The sequence below is a fragment of the Boleophthalmus pectinirostris genome, unplaced genomic scaffold (assembly GCF_026225935.1).
Source record: "Boleophthalmus pectinirostris isolate CB_2022bp ecotype Guang Dong unplaced genomic scaffold, ASM2622593v1 HiC_scaffold_19, whole genome shotgun sequence".
NCBI classification, from domain to species: Eukaryota; Metazoa; Chordata; class Actinopteri; order Gobiiformes; family Gobiidae; genus Boleophthalmus; species Boleophthalmus pectinirostris.
This window is the reverse complement of record NW_026571140.1, coordinates 37836908-37852318: the sequence shown is the minus strand read 5'-3', so window position 1 is coordinate 37852318 and position 15411 is coordinate 37836908. Positions and strand designations below refer to the sequence as shown.

The 15411-nt window shown below is 38.2% G+C and overlaps 1 protein-coding gene across 1 annotated transcript in view; it reads right to left on the bottom strand.

The window, feature by feature from the left end:
• Window positions 1-14926, bottom strand: part of mapk8ip1b (mitogen-activated protein kinase 8 interacting protein 1b) — a 143969-nt gene extending 129043 nt beyond the window's left edge. The window contains 1 exon segment of the mRNA XM_055154287.1: window positions 14848-14926. Within this exon segment, the coding sequence (XP_055010262.1) occupies window positions 14848-14900 (53 nt within the window). The 5' untranslated portion in view covers window positions 14901-14926.
• Between the last annotated feature and the right edge of the window lie 485 nt (window positions 14927-15411).

Here is a 15411-nt window from a genome sequence, read left to right as displayed (position 1 = left end):
GATGTATTTCATCATATCTTGTGTTATTCCATCTTTGAACTGTTGATGAAGGTACACATGATTTTTCAAAAAACAATGTATTTAAAATGATAAAAATTTGCTTGGAAGGTCTGACATATTTTATAGAAATAGTTTCCTTTCATTTTGAAGTAATATTAAAGTATTCGGAAGAAAAAAGCGACAAATTACGTAAAATCCTGCACCTTCTACTTGTTTGCACAATTTTCCCTCCGTTACTTTTCCCTCCGTTACCATGACCTTTCTTCAATAAAAAATCTCATGACTCAAAAAGTAAGAGGTTTTTCAACCTAATCTTGTACCATATGGTAGAAAACTATATGAAGCAAATATTCAAACCAGTTTGTTAAGGATATGTAAGTGAGAACCAAGAGTTATCACTGTTTGTATTTATTGCCCAAAAAGTGCTGCATATTTCATTCCCTCCGTTACCGACATTAATTTTTTAAATTTTTTGTCAACAACTTGAAAGAATATCACAGGTTTAACTTTACCCTGTTGGAGTGTAACTCTTTCCTACATTCTGATACTTTACTTATTTCAATAGTCCCTCCAGTTTCTGAATAAGAGACATCTGAATGTAAAAAATCTGCCCCTGTTTCCCTCTGTTACCACTTGACTGGACCCGGTATGTAAACATGTGGATGTAACGAAAATCACTTGACACGTTATTTTCACGATATGCATCTCACAGTACAATATTTATTGCAATATTTTGTGAATATGCTACTTTTCCTTTTAAAAGTCTTGGAAAAGCCTTGAAAAGCCTTTAAGATTTAACAGTGAATTAAGATTTAAACAGCGTCTTCACAACCTGCCAAAGTTTTCCATGAGCGACGGGACATCTTCAGTGTCACTTACAGGCAACTTTTTTTATTATTAAGTTACACAAATACATTTACATTTTTATTATTAAGTTTGAATTATAATACGAATTATATATATTCATATAATATGAATTATAATACACAATTAATATATATATATATATATATATATATATACTAATATATTTTTGTGAAATATTGTGCTTCAAAACTGTTCTCGTGACCTATTTAATCCAGTTTTCTTTTCTCATTGAGGCTCGTTGTGCAGATGGCCCAGAGTCCCGTCCTCTGTCACAGATCGTGAGGAGCCTGGAGTAAAAGTCTCAGTGTAATCCAGGTTTACTCCAACTGACTCCTTAAGCTGATCACCGTCATCTGCTCGTAGCTCGTACTACCTCATTCACTCTGGAGGCTGCGTGTGAGGAGTGTTACAGAGCGATGTCTTAAGGTTTATTTACTTAAGGTAAATTACACGGAAAGATGAAAAATGCTACATTTAAAGAAATAGAATACAATTTTCAATATAAAATAATTATACTTTCTTTATTTTACCATGAGTTTTATTCTGATAAAGCTTAAATGCACACTGAAACGAATCTGTGTATCATTCGTTCATTTATTTTTTTATATAAAACCAAAAAAAAGAAAATGAAAAAACAACAATTTTCTTCATTATTTGTCTCCAAAACTAAAACTGACTGAACCAAGACTAAACCCGGACTGAACCAGGACTAAACAAGGTCCAGGACCAGACCGGGACCAAACCAGGACCAAACCATGATTTAGACTGCGACTGAGACTGGGACTAAAACTGGGACCAGACCGGCACCAGACCTGGACTGAAACCGGGACCAGACTAAACCAGGACTGAATCAGGATTAAACCGTTTTCAGTGGCTCAGTCCTGGTTCAATCCTGGTTTGGCATCACAGTTTAAGTCACGTACACGGGAAACGGCCATTATCCGTTTTTTTTCCATTATTCATTTAAACACAAAATCGAAAAACTGAAAAAATGAATTGTTAACTGCTTTTTTCATTTTGGTTTTAGAGACAAATAATGAACGAATGACACACAAATTAACACAGTTCAGGAAAGCTAAAATTTTGTCCTGTTAATGTGAATTTTTGTTGTTTAGCGTCACTAACAGCAAATCTCACCTCTGGCAGTAAATAATTAGGACGCTGTGAATGCGTGAGGTAAGAGAGGAAGAACTTTGGACCACTGTAAATAGTTTAAAATGAATGATGTTCTGTTTTTCACATTTTTAAGACAGTAAAAATCAGGTACAGAGCTTTTAATCACGGGTCAAAAACACTTTAGAATCACTGTTGTCTAAAACTAAATCTAAAGCACGTATACTGCCCCCTGCTGGTCCAGTGTGTGTCTGTAAAACCCTGCAGTGCATTAATGGAGCGTTGCATCAGAGGGCGGCAGTGCTGTTTGTTTTGTCCAACGTTTCCATGGAGACGAGACACACTTCAGACTGACAATGTCCCCACAGCCTGGTCAGATCTGTTACTCCGTCTACGCTTTTCTCTTCTTTTTTGTTTGATACAGATAAATAATGTTAGCCGATTATGATATTTTGTTTTTTTTTAAGTCCGTAACCAGGCCAACAACATTATCTTAAAGCTGCATTGTGGAACCTTCCTTGTGGAGGGTCCGTCAAATGTTCCACAGTGCGGTATTAAACCTTTCTGTCTTCATGGAAAGCGAACCAGACCAAGTTACAGGTCAGATCTGTGGAGAGAAGACCCAGCTCCCCTGTTTTTCTAGATATTTTTGAGCTATAAACCCAGCTGTACTTGAGTATGTGTAAGGTAGATCTGTTTAATGCCATACTGTGGAACATTCATCCAGGCAGGGCAAGTATGTATATAAAAAAAAGCAGGTGACAGAGCCCGAACCAAAAAGTTACACCAGTGCACCTTCTGAACTGAAGTAAAGCTCACAAAGTACTTTTCACTTTTGTAAAAATAATACAATTATTTAGGTGCACTGGTGTAACTTTTTGGTTCGGGCTCTGTCACCTGCTTTTTTTTATATACATACTTGCCCTGCCTGGATGAATGTTCCACAGTATGGCATTAAACAGATCTACCTTACACATACTCAAGTACAGCTGGGTTTATAGCTCAAAAATATCTAGAAAAACAGGGGAGCTGGGTCTTCTCTCCACAGATCTGACCTGTAACTTGGTCTGGTTCGCTTTCCATGAAGACAGAAAGGTTTAATACCGCACTGTGGAACATTTGACGGACCCTCCACAAGGAAGGTTCCACAATGCAGCTTTAAGATAATGTTGTTGGCCTGGTTACGGACTTAAAAAAAAAAACAAAATATCATAATCGGCTAACATTATTTATCTGTATCAAACAAAAAAGAAGAGAAAAGCGTAGACGGAGTAACAGATCTGACCAGGCTGTGGGGACATTGTCAGTCTGAAGTGTGTCTCGTCTCCATGGAAACGTTGGACAAAACAAACAGCACTGCCGCCCTCTGATGCAACGCTCCATTAATGCACTGCAGGGTTTTACAGACACACACTGGACCAGCAGGGGGCAGTATACGTGCTTTAGATTTAGTTTTAGACAACAGTGATTCTAAAGTGTTTTTGACCCGTGATTAAAAGCTCTGTACCTGATTTTTACTGTCTTAAAAATGTGAAAAACAGAACATCATTCATTTTAAACTATTTACAGTGGTCCAAAGTTCTTCCTCTCTTACCTCACGCATTCACAGCGTCCTAATTATTTACTGCCAGAGGTGAGATTTGCTGTTAGTGACGCTAAACAACAAAAATTCACATTAACAGGACAAAATTTTAGCTTTCCTGAACTGTGTTAATTTGTGTGTCATTCGTTCATTATTTGTCTCTAAAACCAAAATGAAAAAGCAGTTAACAATTCATTTTTTCAGTTTTCGATTTTGTGTTTAAATGAATAATGGAAAAAAACGGATAATGGCCGTTTCCCGTGTACGTGACTTAAACTGTGATGCCAAACCAGGATTGAACCAGGACTGAGCCACTGAAAACGGTTTAATCCTGATTCAGTCCTGGTTTCAGTCCAGGTCTGGTGCCGGTCTGGTCCCAGTTTTAGTCCCGGTCTCTGTCGCAGTCTAAATCATGGTTTGGTCCTGGTTTGGTCCCGGTCTGGTCCTGGACCTTGTTTAGTCCTGGTTCAGTCCGGGTTTAGTCTTGGTTCAGTCAGTTTTAGTTTTGGAGACAAATAATGAAGAAAAATTGTTGTTTTTTCATTTTCTTTTTTTTTGGTTTTATATAAAAAAATAAATGAACGAATGATACACAGATTCGTTTTAGTGTGCATTCAAGCTTTATCAGAATAAAACTCATGGTAAAATAAAGAAAGTATAATTATTTTATATTGAAAATTGTATTCTATTTCTTTTCAAAGTAGCATTTTTCATCTTTCCGTGTAATTTACCTTAAGTAAATAAACCTTAAGACATCGCTCTGTAACACTCCTCACACGCAGCCTCCAGAGTGAATGAGGTAGTACGAGCTACGAGCAGATGACGGTGATCAGCTTAAGGAGTCAGTTGGAGTAAACCTGGATTACACTGAGACTTTTACTCCAGGCTCCTCACGATCTGTGACAGAGGACGGGACTCTGGGCCATCTGCACAACGAGCCTCAATGAGAAAAGAAAACTGGATTAAATAGGTCACGAGAACAGTTTTGAAGAAGCACAATATTTCACAAAAATATATTAGTATATATATATATATATTATATATATATATATATATTATATTATATTATATGTATTATAATTCATATAATAACTTAATAATAAAAAATGTAAATGTATTTGTGTAACTTAATAATAAAAAAAGTTGCCTGTAAGTGACACTGAAGATGTCCCGTCGCTCATGGAAAACTTTAGCAGGTTGTGAAGACGCTGTTTAAATCTTAATTCACTTTTAAATCTTAAAGGCTTTTCAAGGCTTTTCCGAGACTTTTAAAAGGAAAAGTAGCATATTCACAAAATATCGCAATAAATATTGTACTGTGAGATGCATATCGTGAAAATAACGTGTCAAGTGATTTTCATTACATCCACATGTTTACATACCGGGTCTGGTCAAGTGGTAACGGAGGGAAACAGGGGCAGATTTTTTACATTCAAATGTCTCTTATTCAGAAACTAGAGGGACTATTGAAATAAGTAAAGTATCAGAATGTAGGAAAGAGTTACACTCCAACAGGGTAAAGTTAAACCTGTGATATTCTTTCAAGTTGTTGACAAAAAATTTAAAAATTCATGTCGGTAACGGAGGGAATGAAATATGCAGCACTTTTTGGGCAATAAATACAAACAGTGATAACTCTTGGTTCTCACTTACATATCCTTAACAAACTGGTTTGAATATTTGCTTCATATAGTTTTCTACCATATGGTACAAGATTAGGTTGAAAAACCTCTTACTTTTTGACTCATGAGATTTTTTATTAAGAAAGGTCATGGTAACGGAGGGAAAAGTAACGGAGGGAAAATTGTGCAGCAAGTAGAAGGTGCAGGATTTTACATTTTTTCTTCCGAATACTTTAATATTACTTCAAAATGAAAGGAAACTATTTCTATAAAATATGTCAGACCTTCCAAGCAAATTTTTATCATTTTAAATACATTGTTTTTGAAAAATCATGTACCTTCATCAACAGTTCAAAGATGGAATAACACAAGATATGATGAAATACATCCATTTATTTACATGATTTGCAGGTCTTTGAAATTTGGGAAATAATTTTTGTTTCATGTTTCATACATGGTCTGTTTAAAACATATGTAACTTTAGAACCAAATAGTGGTACAGAAAAAAGGTAAACAGTTTCATAAACTAGAGTACATATGTATCTGTTCAATACATTTTTATATCAGATGCATTAACTTGAATTTTTTGGCCTTGCTGTTTACTTCTGCTTGACTGGGCCCTACTGCATTAACTTGTAAGCTTTTGTGATTTGTCAATTGAGAATGTGGCCCATTTTAGTTTAGTTTTAGTTTTTAGTTGTGTAGTTGTAGGGTTGCCAAGAAAAAGAATCAACACACAGATACTAAAACAAGCCTCGAAACTAGATCCTCATTTGAACTATTATTTATACTGAAGGAAAAAAAACATATTGTAGTGAAATCCCCGGCGCTCACACAGACGGTGACAGCCCGAGTCCCAGCAGAGGCCACGGTCTCTGAAGGTTTGAACAAATGTGCCCAGACTCACAGGCCACTGACTCTGCCGTTTACAACAGACTCACAAAACAACATCACACTACACTACACATAATATTACACACTGTTACGCACACGCAGCACATACATGACACTCACACGCACCAATAACCAGCGACGGAGGAACGCTGAACATGCCTTTAGTTACAGAAAACTCAACGCCTGCTTTAAAATGTATGTGTGTGATATTTTCTGATACATGGTCCAATCAGAATACTGCGTTCTGAATACTTGGAATACATACATGGACTTGTATTTAAATTATAAAGTAAAAACGCAACATAACATTAAAACCAGCTATATGCAGTGTCGGGGAGTAACAGATTACATGTACTGGAATTACGTAATCAGAGTACAAATTATGAGTGTACTTTCAGTGAGTGGTAATTGGATTACAGTTACTTTGTTGAAATAAATGGATTACACAGCGGGATTTTCCTGTTTTCCTGTTTTGGGCTATATCCCCCTTTTTTTTTTCCAGTAATTCCACTCATTGTCGGAAACTAAACTAAACCAGGTCTAAACCAGGTCTAAACCAGGACTAAAACCAGGACTAAAACCGGGTCTAAACTAGGTCTAAAACAGGTCTAAACCAGGACTAAAACCAGGTCTAAACTAGATCTAAAACCAGGTCTAAACCAGGACTAAACCAGGTCTAAAACCAGGACTAAAACCAGGACTAAAACAGGGTCTAAACAAGATCTAAACTAGACCTAAACCAGGTCTATAACAGGTCTAAACCAGGTCTAAAACCAGGTCTAAACTAGATCTAAAATAGGTCTAAAACCAGGTCTAAACCAGGACTAAAACCAGGTCTAAACTAGATCTAAAATAGGTCTAAAACCAGGTCTAAACCAGGACTAAAACAGGTCCAATTTGTGGAAATGTGGGCCTGCTTGTAGAAGAATGTATTTATTTCAAGCGATTATTTCAAGATAAAAACAACTATAATCACATAATAAGCAAGTTTAATGCCATACTGTGGTACATTCCAGGGAAGCAATCACCCAAACATATCTCCATGGACACAACCAGGTACTTAAGTTACATAGTGCACCTTTAAAAAGGTCCTATATAACGCAAAATTTACTCCTGAGAGCTTGAAATTTTCCAAGTGATTTTAGTGAAGGTGTTACCACATGACATCACAAGGTGGAACAGAGTGTTTTCGGGTTAAAAGAAGAACTCAGCCTAAATATGCAGAGTTTCTGTGTGAGAATGAAACAAAACACGACTCCAAACAACATTATAACAGTTCAGAAAATGGCGTAATAAATAATCTTTAAATAATCTTGTAGGTCCATACATCAGATAATACTCAGATTTTGGTGTGCGTGTGAACATAGACAGTTTGTTCTCTTTATATTTATCACTAAGGGTGTAACAAAAACCAAAATATTGTGAAATCGTATCGTCAAAAGTCTCTCCATAATATCTCTGACCATCAGAATATATCAAATCACAAGTCTCTTTGCTTAAATTCATCATTATGGTGCAGCAATAGCTAAAAACAAGAGTGAACTACATTGACCATGATCCTTTGCTCCGTTCTGGTGCAAATTACATGAAGAAAAAGCAGTTTTAAGCCTTTTTAAGTCTTAGTTCTTTGGATTAAGTCTTGTCAAGGCATTTTAAGAGGAGCCTCCACAAAATATCATGAAAATATCATACTGTGAGATTTGGATATTGTTACATCCTTATTTATCACTAATTGGAGAAGAAAAATTCACAAATGCACTCACCACAAGAGCCAGACCTGAGCTGGAGACAAATTCACAACTCTATTGTAGAATTTAACTTTCAGATTGCAGATTTGTTTACCTCGTTTCAGGTTCATATCTCTGTAATTCCTGGGCCTATCCGCAAGAAACTAAAACTGGCACAAATTTAATAAACGTCTCCTTCTCCAACCAAGCAGATAGAGCCATCTAACCAGGTTATAGATCATATCTGTGGAGACATGATTCTGCTCTCAGTAACAAAAGAAGACCTGTTTCTCAAAGGGATTTGACTAATAATAACTACGGTTGCACTCAGTGTTGGGAAGTAACTGAATATGTACCGAAAATACATATTCTGAATACTAATTTTGACTTTTGAACACCTGTATTCTAGTTTCTTTTTCATTTGGTGGTACTGGAGTTACTTTTCTCAAATCAAAGGAGTAAAATTTGGGCTTCAAACTGCACAATATTAGTGAGAAAAATAAAAAACGCAGCTCTTGTGGTGAGTGCATGTGTGATTTTTGAATTAAAAGTGAAGATTTCTGTTTGCAATTGATTAATATTTGTGAGTGAAATGAAATGTATTGATTTGAGATCTGGTCGTCGAGGCCCCTGCCTTCGACTGCCGCCCAGATCTCTCTGCACCCTCCCCCTATGGATCCTCCTGCAGGTGGTGGACCCACTGGAAGACGGCCCCACATCATTCGTTTGGTCTGTGCCCGGCCGGGCCCCGTGAAGACCGGCCACCAGGCAGGATAAGATGGCGGTTCACCTATGGTCATGAGCTCTGGGTAGTGACCAAAAGGACGAGATCGTGGATATAAGCACTCGAAATGAGTTTTCTCCGCAGGGTGGTTGGACGCTCCCTTAGAGATAAGGTGAGGAGCTCAGTCACATGGGAGGAGCTCAGTGTAGAGCCGCTGCTCCTCCACGTCGAGAGGAGCCAGTTGAAGTGGATCAGGCATCTGTTCCGGATGCCTCCTGGGCTCCTCTCTCGGGAGGAGTTCCAGGCATGTCCCACTGGAAGGAGGCCCCGGGGAAGACCCAGGACACGCTGGAGGGACTATGTCTCTGGGCTGGCCTGGGAACGCCTTGGGGTCCCCCGGAGGAGCTGGAGAACGTGTCTGGGGTGAAGGAAGTCTGGGAGTCCCTGCTGAGACTGCTGCCCCGTGACCCGGCCCCGGATAAGCGGAAGAAAATGGATGGATGGGTATTGATTTGAAATGTTTTAAAGTAACTCTCAAAAATTTACGATCAAGGAGAGGAATCAAGGAGAAGGAAGCGTGGAAAGAGGAATGAGATGCAACCTACATATCAGAATATGCTAGAAAAGACATTTTAATGCAGGTATTCAGTACTCTGTAATAAAACATGGTATTAAACTTTTCTATCTTCATGGGGACCAAATTAGATCAAGTTACACATCAGATCTGTGGAGAGGCGACGCCCGCTCACAGTCAGAATGCCTGTTTTTCTAGATATTTTTGAGCTAGAAAATCACCTGTAGTTTGATAAATGTAAACTAGAGCTGTTTAATGTCCTTGTTTCCTGGTACTTTTTTGTGCATTAATAGTTGTTTTTGCATGAACTCCCCCTGCTGGTCTAGTCTTGTAAGTGCAGTTTAGGTCAGACACATAATAGTTTTGAGCACTTTGGCCACGCCCCCTTTTCAGTCAATGAAAAGTCAACTAAGAATTTCCTTAGTCAACCACAGCCCTGATAATAATGCTTGTAATTAAATAATGCAAGAAAAAAACAAAGCAATAACACGAAGAGAAGCCGTTTAATGAAATCCCTGTGAGGACTGCGCTTTGTTGTTGCTGTTGCGTTTCTTGTTCATCTCACACTTTGTCATGATCACGGACTGGCCTCGTTTCTAAAAGCAGATGAAATGAAATCACGTTGTTTCTCTCTGGTTTCCTCCTCTCGGCTCCTCAGCGCCTCTGCGTTTGGGGACGCTTGTTTGATTCATATTTTTGTCTCAGATCAAACTTCGCTGCAGTCAAAAATATAAAAAATCTGATACTAATCGATTCTGCAACTAGAATCGAAACTAGACACTCATTTGAGCTAAAAAAAAGTCACATTCGCAGGACAGAAATGAATCTTTAGACTGATCTTTAGATGTATCAGAACAAGTATAAGAAGTATAAGTATTTTTTGGACTATAAGTCGCATTTTTTTTCATGGTTTGGTTGGTCCTGCGACTTATATTAACATTTTCACACCGCTAGAGGGCGCTGTAGGCTTGTGTGCCAGTGTCTGCTACTCCATTTACTCCTGTACCACTGTCACTTCACTCTACTGCACATGTCTCCTGCAGAAAGAGCCGAAATATTCAGCCGAAAATGGTAATGAAGCAGCAGAAATAAAGTCTGGAGTGAGCGAGGAACTTGTGAGGAACTGGTGAAAAGCGGAGATGGAAAACACAGCTTCACTCTCACGCAGGTAACTTGGACTCAAATGCAACACAAGCATGCAGGCAAACAAAGGCTTAATTCAATAACAGAAAGTGTCCTTTAACAGGTAATGATAAATATGTTTATATCATATTTAATAAATCAGACTGACAACAACAGAGGAATATATGATTATCAAACGTGAATGAAAATATCATCCAAAAAACTGGGAAATAAACACAGAAGCAGGTATGACCAACAAGGAAAAAACTGAATTGCTCTAAATGCAAACAACGGGGTACAGAGATACAGAGGTTAAGGAAAGCTTGAGTGTACGTCTTGACAAGTCAACAATCTGGCAAAGACTGACTGAGCAGGAGGAGTATATATAGGTTATCCTGGGCTGATTAGGGAATGAGAGTCAGCTGCAGGAAAAGGAGGCAGCAAAATGGGGACCGGGGACTGGGACTGGACTGGGGAAAACATAAACAAAATGGTAGAACTGTGACATTCACGGCAACCAGGAGGGTGCACCAGGCAACTTTTCTGGAAGTCACTGCATGGATGGACAAAGTCTGAACTTCAGTGACAGCAAAACCATCCTGTCGGGATTCAGAAAGACCCAAATAATTCTAAATGGAACTGATGCTGAGTCTGACGACAGCGACACAGAAGAGGAAGCGGCGCTCTGTTTACCTCCGGACGTCGCGGAGTTGCTCAGAAGTGACACCGAGGATGAAGAATTGAATGGATTTAGTGATTTGGAGTGAGATGGAGAGTTTGTTAAAGTTGTTCTGTTCTGTTGTTTATGTTATAGTTTATCTGAAGAACTGTTCATATGTGACGTTAACAGCCTGTTGTTCTCTGTTCTATTGTTATTACCGGAGGTGGGACCAAGTCTTTGTTTTGCAAGTCTCAAATAAGTCTCAAGTCTTTGACCTCAAGTCCGAATCAAGTCCCAAGTCAAATACAGTCAGGTCCAAGTCAAGTCTCGAGTCACTGGCCCATAAGTCCAAGTCAAGTGCAACTCGTCTGCTTTGAGCTTTAAGTCATTTCAAGTCTTTAAACCAAAGTATCAAATATATCTTAGAGTTTTGCAATTTATGTGGATTTTAAACTAAATTGTACTTAAAAAGTCATGGTATATTTAAATATGAGTATTTATAGATTATATAAGAGTTACAAGAGAATTGATTTAGTTAATTTTTCCTTTTCAAATGTCTTGACAAGATCTTAGTGTGAATCATTATAGTCAGAATAGAAAGAATTCAGATGTAAAAGTGCTTCTCAAGTCACAAGTAAATCCAAGTCAAGTCTCAAGTCACTGATCTTCAAGTCCAAGTTGAGCCCCAAGTCTTAGTCTATTTTATCAAGTCTCAAGTCCTAAAAATAGTGACTCAAGTCTGCACAACTTGCAAGTCCCACCTCTGGTTATTACTGTAACTTGACTTTTAAGATGAAATGTCAGTTCCTCGTCTCTGATTTAAGTAAATACATTTCTCCCAAAAAGTGCAACTTATATATGTTTTTTTTTTTTCTTCTTCATTACGCATTTTTTGGCTGGTGCGACTTACACTCCAGAGAGACTTGCAGTACAAAAATACAGAATTAGTACACCCATGAACCACTATGGAACCTGCCTGGACCACTGAGGGATTACACAGATTTAAGACCACACGGGAGTATAAAAGAAATTACGACGATTTAATGTTAAAAATCGCATTCCGTTGTCTAGATAAAGAGTGTTTTTATTATTATTGTGGCATCAGAATCTGCACTGCGCATTGAAATCAAGTCTGAAACACGAGTCTCCAGGTCTGATGTCACTCTGGCACAGACGGTCTGACGCTGACACCACCGATGGACCAGAGCCAGGACGCCTCTAATCTCATAACTCCACACAACGCTGTAATCATCTGGATTATGTCACGTCGTCAACTCTTTAATCTCATCACCTTTTATGGAATTTTGGCAGGATTTGTATTTTTAGCGACAAATGTACTGTATGTGTAGGCCTATGTTTGGTTAAGTCAGAGTCAGTTGAAATATAAAGAAAAACTAGGTTACATTATTGAATTTAAGTGTCGCAATAAGGTAAAACACCACACAGGTCAGATCTGTGGAGAGGCGACCCCACTCACAGTAAAAAAAAAACATGTATTTCCAAGGTGTTTTTAAGTCATACAAACATCTGTGATTGAATAAATGCCACATATAGGTGAGTGTAATGCCATATTGTGTTTCACTTGTTGCTGCCGAAAAATGAATTTCCTTAAGGATCAATAAAGTATTTATCTATTTATTCAGCAACATTCAAACAAAAACTGAAAAAAGGAAACAAAAACATCTCACAGTGCAAATTTAACTCTTTGCCTTTAATTTAATCTGTCAAATGTAAAGACGGTGGCAAGTTTCAATTAGAAAACTTCAAAACAACAACTAAATAATCAAAGAACTAGACCTACAGCTACTACTACTACTACTACTACTACTACTACTACTACTACTACTACTAACTACTACTACTACTATGCTACTACTACTACTACTACTACTACTACTGATGCTACTACTACTACTACTACTACTATTGCTGATGTTACTACTATTATTACTTATCCTACTACTACTACTGATTCTTCTACTACTACTGATGCTATTAATATTATTAATTTTACTTCTACTAGTACTTCTATTACTACTGATGCTACTACTGCACCTCCTACTACTCCTACTACTGATGCCACTACTGCTACTACTACTACTGCAATGCTATTAATACTATTTATTATCACTTTTACTTCTACTGCTACTCCTCCTCCTACTACTCTTACTACTACTACAACAACTACAACTACTGCAACTACAACTACTACTGGTACTATTACTGCGACTATTAATGCTCCTCCTACTACTACTACAGCTCCTACTACTACTGCTCCTACTTTTACTCCTATTCCTACTACTACTCCTACTACTACTTCTACCATTACTACTAGAACTACAGGCTACTTCAAACTACTAGTCCTTGCATGTTATTTTTTGTTGGTTATTCATTGTGTTGCATCGTAACGTTTGCTGATTTCATTCTGTGTCCTTAAATCCTTATTTCTTATCAGCTTTGGACTTTCTCGTTACGACAAGGGTTTCAAAGTATAAAGAACAAACTAATACGAGTATTATTGTAGTATTGTGTGTTATTTTTATGTATTATTAACCTATATGGCACGTGCAGACAGTCATTTTCAATAAAAACAGTCGTCTACCTGCACCAGCCGAATATATTGGTTTTATCCTGCGACACAAAACAAAACAAATCCAAGAGGCGCGAAGTGCACGATGTTTGAATGAATGAAAAGTGTCTCCTGTTTAAGTAAAAAAACCATAGGTGTTTGAGTTACGACATATATACACAGCTCTGGCTCCTACTGCTACTACTACTACTACTACTACTACTACTACTGCTGCTATTACTAATGCTGATGCTACTGCTACTACTATTACTACAAATACTACAACTCCTCCTGCTACTGCTGCTGCTGCGACTGCTACTATTATTATTACTACTACGACAACAACAACTACTACTACTACTACTCCTATTACTGCTACTATTACTACTACTACAGCTCCTACAATTACAACAACAACTTCTACTACTGCTACTATTACTGCTCCTCCTACTCCTACTACTACTACTACCACTAGTACTACCACTATTACTATTACTACTACTACTGCTACTACTACTACTACTGCTACTATTACTGCTCCTACCACTCCTACTCCTACTACTTCTACTACTACTACAGTCTACAGCGCCTCCTACTACTACTACTACTACCACTAGTACTACTACTACTACTACTACAACAACTACTTCTACTATTACTGCTCCTATTAGTACTACTATTACTACTACTACAGCTCCTACTACTCCTACTCCTACTACAACAACAACTACTACTACTACTCCTACTATTACTGCAACTATTACTGCTCCTCCTACAACTACTACAGCTCCTACTACTACTACTCGTGTTATTTTCAATTTTTTCTATTTTTCATTGTGATGCATCGTAACATTTGCTGATTTCATTCTGTGTAATTAAATCCTTATTTCTGATCAGATTTGGACTTTCTCGTTACAACGAGAAGATTTAAAACTATAAACAAACTAACACGAGTATTATGGTAGTATTGTGTGTTATTATTGTGAATTATATAAGGCACGTGCAGAAGATGACGTGCAGTCATTTTCAATAAAAACAGTCGTCTATCTGCACCAGCCTGCGACACAAAACAAACCAAATCCAAGAGGCGCGCGAAGTGCACGATGTTTGAATGAATGAAAAGCGTCTCCTGTCTAAGTAAAAGAACCGCAGGTGTTAGAGTTACGACATATATACACAGCTCTGGCTCGATAAACCACCGCGCGGAAAACCCTGTCCCCGGAGAATCCATCCACGCACCCCGAGAAACCGACACGCCCAGCAGCTCCAACAACACCACAACACGCCGAGCAGAGCGCACACGAGCCCGCAGCGTCCCCCCACGGTCCTCCCCGGGTCCTCCCTCCGTGCACACGCCGCCCACCGGAGCCCCGAGTCCCGCTGTGGTCCTACCTGAAGCCCCGAGGAGGAGTGCGCTTTCTCTGCTCCCGCTCTCTGTCCGCCATTGGCCCGAGTAACGCGCCGATACCGACACCTGGGAGAGAGGGAGAGAGGAGAGGGAGGGAGAGAGAAGGAGAGAAAGAGAGAAAATGAACAGATACGAGGGGTGTTCAGGGGAAATTGTAAATATGATGCTTCTGGAGCTGTGCGTAATGTTGCGTAATCGCGTGTGGCATTTTGGGTAGATTTGATTTAACCCAAATAATCCTGCCAAAATTTTAGGGCCAAAATGCAAATAACATAACCAAACCTATAAATGGATAGATAGAGCGGTAGTTTCTTATCAGTGAATTAATTTTATTTTATTTATACTCTTACCTGTTTGAAATCTGTCTCTTGACTGACGAAGAGATTAGAAAACAAACAAAATATAAACAACAAAAACAACGGGATTTCGACTGCTGAATAAAATAAATTAGGCTTGAATATTTAAAAATACAGTAACATGCTGATATAAAATGCAGAAATAGTCTTAAATCAATCGATAAAAACGGGTTTTATTGAGAATTTATTGAG